The 5,970-nt window shown below is 49.5% G+C and overlaps 1 protein-coding gene across 1 annotated transcript in view; it reads left to right on the top strand.

Moving 5' to 3' along the window:
• Positions 1-2,147: 2,147 nt before the first annotated feature.
• Positions 2,148-5,970, top strand: part of GAB2 (GRB2 associated binding protein 2) — a 260,187-nt gene continuing 256,364 nt past the window's right edge. The window contains exon 1 of the mRNA XM_069070942.1: positions 2,148-2,774. Within this exon, the coding sequence (XP_068927043.1) occupies positions 2,700-2,774 (75 nt within the window). The 5' untranslated portion in view covers positions 2,148-2,699. The remainder of the gene's footprint in view (positions 2,775-5,970) is intronic.

The following is a 5,970-nucleotide window of genomic DNA, read 5'->3' as shown; positions in this document are numbered from 1 at the left end:
ATCATTTGTGATATAATCTTCTGGCTTATTTTAAAGATAAGTTCACCAGTGGGGGTTTTTGAGATATTGTTTCTAGGAAGGAAGACCCACAAACTATAGCAGTCAATCCCTGGGGACCCAACCTATAAATTTCTGAGTTCATAATTGAGGAAGTAGCCCTATGGGTGCTGCATATAGAACTATAAACTGCCTTTCTTCACAAAAAACAATCCCATGAGAAAAGCAGTTGCAAACACCCCAGTTTCACAGATGGAGAAATTGATGCCCAGGGAGACATGATGTGCCACATCTAAAGTTACCTAGGTAAGAAGAGGCTGTTTGCACTGAAAGTCAGGAATCCCTACTTTGAGTCTAGTGTTCTTTCCATTGCTCCTATACAAAAGAGATATTCCCTTCCTACCCTTTCTTCTGTGGGGCATACTGTATATGGTGAACAAAGTGCCCAGGATCTTGAGTTAGAGGACCTGAGCTCTATGGAGCTTTGGTCTTTGCTACTAACTACCTAAGTGACCTTGGGCAAATTTCTTCCCATCTTTGGGTCAGTTTCCTCATTTGTAAAACAGAAGGTTAGACTAAATGATATTTAATGCTCCCAAGGGCTCTAAATTGCATTAAGTTGTTCACTTTATAATAACCACCATTTTTTAATTCCTTAGAATTACAACACCCTTTGTACTATAGAAGTACAACTCCCTTTCTATTATAGGATTTCTCAATCACCCCCTTGGAGAGCAGGAGAGAGAGGTGAAGAAGGGAAAAAGGAAGGAGGAGAGTGGAGGAGAGAGATCCTTTGCCTCCTTGAGTAAGTGGCTTCCCCATTCTTTTATCCTCACACACACCCCACTCCCCCCAGTGGGAGAGACAGATAATTAAATCCTTGCTGGGAAGTGGATTGCTAATTTCAGCTGCTACAGGAGCTGCTGAAACCTGAAACTCCTGTAGTAGGTATGAAATGCTAGGAGCCATCAAATTCCCTTTCAAGTAGTACATCATTTAAAAATCAATAACCAAATACTATGCTCAGACTCCCGGGTTAAAACCCTCAATCCGTTTGGAGAAGCATAAAAGACTGACTTCTGTTGTACCTTTCTGATGAGGCCGATTACCATCCCGGGCGGCTCCCACCCCCACCCCAGCCCCACTGCACTATATAATGAGCTTGTAGGGAGTCCAGAGCTAGGTTCAAATTCTGACTGGAACACTCATTAACTTCTGCACACAATAGTTTATAATTCTTTAATGTTTACTGAATGAAAGTATAATACAGGGAGGGAGGGAGTGGAAGTGTGACGACAGCTTACATTCTTTTTACTAGCTTTTAAAGGTTTACAGAGCACTTTCCTCACATCCCCCTGAGGTAGTAGCGGCAGTATCCTTAGCCCCATTTTGCCGAAGGGGAATATGAGGCTGAGTACTTTAAGTGATAAACATTTGTGGAGCCCCAGATGTGTTCAGAGCCTATACGCATATAACATTTTCTTAACCAGTATATAGGTTGCTACAGGAATCAGAAGATTATTTCGAGTTGGAAGGGATCCTGGAGATGATTTCTAACATCCTCATTTTATAGGTACCGAAACTGACCAAGGAGAAGAGACATACCTAAGGTCACACAGATACTATGTAATAAAGCCGAGATTTCGGATCAGGTTTAATGGGTCTTACTAACCCGTGAGTTTTCTGCTACACCACAGTGCCTTCTGCATCATTCCCATTGAGAGTAGGAATCCTTTCATTCTTTGTATGTGTATCCCCAGTACCTAGCACAGAGCCTGGACCATAGTAGGCTCATGAAAAATGTTTGTGGATTGACTGACTGATGCACTTCAATCTTGATACTCAAAGGAGCCCAGTGATTTGATCAATCATTTACCGATACTAACGACGTCAGAAGCAGGATTCGAATTCAGCAGTCACCAGACTCCCAAGTCCTGTGCCCTTTCTTCTACATTAGGATTGAGAGAACGGTGATTTATTTACTGTGATTTATTATTAGTTTTATTCTTACTAGTCTTAGCTTAATATAGTATCGATATGTATGTATGTAAAATATATGTGTATTTTAAAAGCCCATCCCGGTGTAGGGGCCAGCCTTTCACACTGCAGCCGCTCGTACCTCCCATCACCACCCCGCTGACCCCACCTCTCCCCCAGCCACCTCCCTTCAGAACCCGGAGTCCGTCCACAGCTGAGCAGCCGCCGTGTTTGTGTCTTTAAAGCGGCTCACCCGGTGCCTTGCTTTACACAGCGATGTGGGCGTGGTAAAAAAAAAAATCGCGTTGGAAACCCAGGGCAAAAGCAGTTTCCTGCCTTCTTAGAGCCCCGAACAGCTGGGCTGTTGTTTTTTTGGAAAGTGTGGCTGTGTGTGTGAAAGAGACAGAGGCAGGCACACAGACAGCCCGAGCTGGCCGTGGCCGTGGGTCTGCGCGAGCTCGGGCAGCTGCTGTGAGCAGAGCGGGCTGGGACGCGGCGCGCTCCGCGCCCCCCACCCGCTGCAGGGAAGCTTGAAACCGCGGCCCCAGCTGTGGGCTTTCTCGGGACGTGCAAGAAGGCGGTGGCGCCCGGGGGCTGCTCAGACCTTCACCCGGACGGCTCCCGGGGGCCGCTCCAGGCCACCGTCTGCAAGTGGATCGTGACTAGTGAATGCCCCTGGCCGGGGGCCACGGCAGATACAGCCCCCCTTGGGTGCCTGGGCGAGGATGAGCGGCGGCGGGGAGGTGGTGTGTGCCGGCTGGCTGAGGAAGTCGCCCCCGGAGAAGAAGTTGAGGCGCTATGTAAGTCCGGCAGGAACCGGAGGGAAGCGGTGGGAGCAGGCTCGGGGCCGGGAATTTGGGGTGGATGCCGGGGGAGGGAGCGGAGAGCCACCCCGGGGGGTTTCTTTGCCTTTCCTTGGGGCAGTGCTCCCGGCAGCTAGCTCCAGACTCTTCGGGGCAGGGCTGGAGCTAGGGAATTGCCCCAGCCCTTGGGTGTCGGGGCTCAGGGGGTGGAGGACGCGATGCACAGATGAACGTCTCCGGGAGTCGGGCTCCACTGGATGGCGGGAGAGACTGCGGGTGCCTGGAGGAACTGAAGGCCGGGGCGACCACCCCCTCCCCAGCCTTGATCGCGGGGCGGGAAAGCTACCGAGGGGAATTCGCGCTAATGGAGCGTGAAAGTGAAAGCCGAGGAATTAAAATGGGACTTGGCCGGGTTGGATTGGGCGGGGGTCGTGGCTTCCGCTGGCCGGTCCTTAGCCGGCTCTCTCCGGGCAGCCTGCGAGCACACCTGCCGCAGGTGCACTGAAGAAAGCAAACAGGCTGGGGGAGGGGTGTGCCTGAGAAGGGGGGAGGCTGGGGCTGCTGCAGCGACTTGACCGATCCGTCCGGAGGGGCCATTCTTGTTGGTTCGCGTACATCTGTGTGTTGGGGGGGGGCGAAGAGGAGGAAGAGGGGGTTGCCCTTTTAGGCGCCTCAGTGGCAAACACGTACAGTATTGAAGTTGTTATTGACGGGGTTTGGAAAGAGTTGATTCCCGCGGGCTGAGCGAGCATAAATAGCCCTAAGTGGAGTGGATGAAGCTTGCCGAGAAGGGGGGTGGGGAAAGCTGAGTAGATGGTGGCAGTCACTGGGTGGGGGCGACACGAAGCAAGGTTTGGGGAGAAGGGCCAAGCCCAGATTCGAGATTGGGCAGCACCAGGAATAGGTCACCTTTGGTTGCACATCCTTGGCCCCTTTCTCCCTTCCTCGGTGCTGCTCCTCTGGGGTCTAAGTGGATTATTCTGTGTCCCTCGCCATCCTCGAGGGGAGCGTCACCATCGCATGTGCACAACTTGTATCAAGTGACTCATTTGTTTTCTGCTTTTTGCCTTAGTCTGTTTCCCAGACACACGCTGTCCCTCCCCCTTCCTGATGGTGACACTGCAGTTTGTCCGCACAGACCGGCCGGGGTTTTATGGTTGCAAGCCCTGGGTGGCTCAGGGAGAGAGAACAAGGTTCTCGATTGCCAGGTGGTCTTAGCTGACAGAGGTTATTGAAATTACTGGGGCGGCCTCTTGGAAGGAGTGGAGAGAATGAGACGCAGCAAGCTTGCTTGTTTAGCTAGAGACAGCTCGCAGCAGAGCCGAGAACCTTTTAGGCGAATGCCCAATGCCCCAAATCTTATCCCAAGGATGGCTAACGTTACAGTGGTCGGGGCTGTAAGCGTCTGCTAGTCGGCGGCAAAATCCGGGGTGTCTGAAGCAAAGGTCTAGCTAGAGGACTGATGCATCAGGGGAATGCATTGTCTACTGTACCCGGAGATGATCCTCTCTTCCCCAACAGCAGGATTCTGAAACCCGCTTGGAAGTCCATCCTTAACCCATTCCTATTCCCTCCTGCTTTCGTCTCTGCCTTCCCCTTCCTGAGAGGAGTTGCACCAGTATTTGGGTCTCCTTGAAGTCACTCGTACAGGCTAGAGAAAGAGAGAGAGATTGCCTTCCAGCTGCATTGCATCTAGGGAACTGTGTACAGACCCGGCCCACTGTCAGCTGTGAGCAGTGGCTGGCTGTCTTCATGGGGGCTGGTGGGGAGGGAGGGGGAGGCAGAGGCTTACCAGAGTTTCCTGTCTTGGGTTTCCAGATCAGAACCAAGTGAGTTCTGGCCTTTGGACTGAGGAAGTGACTTTCTGTTTTTCAAAGGAAGTTTTTGTCTTCTGTGTTCAAATGCAATCTGGCTGCTAGTTAGTTAGGTCATGGCAGGGGTAAACTTGGGAATTCAGAATTGGGGTGGTAAAGGATCAGTCCCTCATCTGATCTCCGTGCCCTTTAGAGAATCATGAGATTAGAAGAGGTTTTAGAAAAAATCATGTAATCCAATGCACTCTACTCCTTTTAAGGCATTTAGTATATTTTAATTAGTATTGGAGTTATCCCTGTGTGGTTATTGTCATCTCTCTAAGTACTTAGAGGGTGGGCATCTAGCCTTCACCCTTGTGTCTAAGACAAGATCTTACAGACCCTTAATTTTTTTTTGAGTTTATAAATAAAAATAAAATCCATATAGTCAAAATACCGTGATTTCTTTAGAGGCAGAATTGTCCCGTACATGCAGGTCACTGAGAAATTCCTGTGGAGAATTTTTTTTCATTCTTTTCAGCAAAATAGAGACCCACCTCAGTTTGCCAGCAAAAGGGGAAAGGGTTGGTTGGTTTAAAACCTCCTTGGAGAGATGCTGTTGTAGCCCTTTGGGGAAAACAGTAACACACACATTTATACTGTAAGAATTCGGACCTCTTCTAAGGAAGCTTGTTTCAAAGTCTTGCAACTGAAGCTTCCTGTTGATGTGTCTTCCCTTTGGGACTCTTCTCTTGGCAGCTTCGTGGCAGTCAGTCAGCAAGCATTTGGGTGCCTACTGTGTGCCAGGCTCAAGGCTAATCGCTGGGAACCGTAAGAAGAAAGGCAAAATAAACAACACAACCCCAGTTTCTGTTATTAAGGAGCTCGAATTCTAATAGGGCAGAAAGCATGCAAATACTAGGAATTTACAAGGTAAATTGGATAATATCTCAGGGGGAAAGGCACTAGGCTGTGCTTAAAGCGAGGGGAGGCACTGGGATGCTTTTTAGTTCAAAGTAACTACTCTCTGGATTGAACTAATAAGGGGATTCAAACTCGGGATTCTTAGTCTCTTCATCCTTTAAACCACAGTGTCTCTATTCTGACTTCTGTTTACACAATATTTCCCAATTCCCTTCCACTTTACAAGCCAGGGGACCTGTCTAGCTGGAGCGAGCAGGTGGGAGAATAAGTAAAAACTTTTTCACCCACAAAACAACAGAAACTACCCCAGGGGTAAAACATCAGCCACGGCCTAGCTGTTCTCTAATTTGAGGCATATTGCTGGGGTGGGGTTGCCCTTAACTTCCACTTTCCCTACTTCCGTAGAATTTAGTGGAGACTTCTTCACCTCCTCCCCTTGCCCACATTCCCTCTACAGTCTGCTGGAGTGGAAGTCA

This window comes from Petaurus breviceps, unplaced genomic scaffold (genome assembly GCF_028583685.1).
Source record: "Petaurus breviceps papuanus isolate PSGF00001 unplaced genomic scaffold, PetGlider_PUasm1.0 90823, whole genome shotgun sequence".
In the NCBI taxonomy this organism is placed as follows: domain Eukaryota; kingdom Metazoa; phylum Chordata; class Mammalia; order Diprotodontia; family Petauridae; genus Petaurus; species Petaurus breviceps.
The sequence above is the reverse complement of the archived record's forward strand: the minus strand, read 5'-3'. Positions and strand labels throughout refer to the sequence as shown.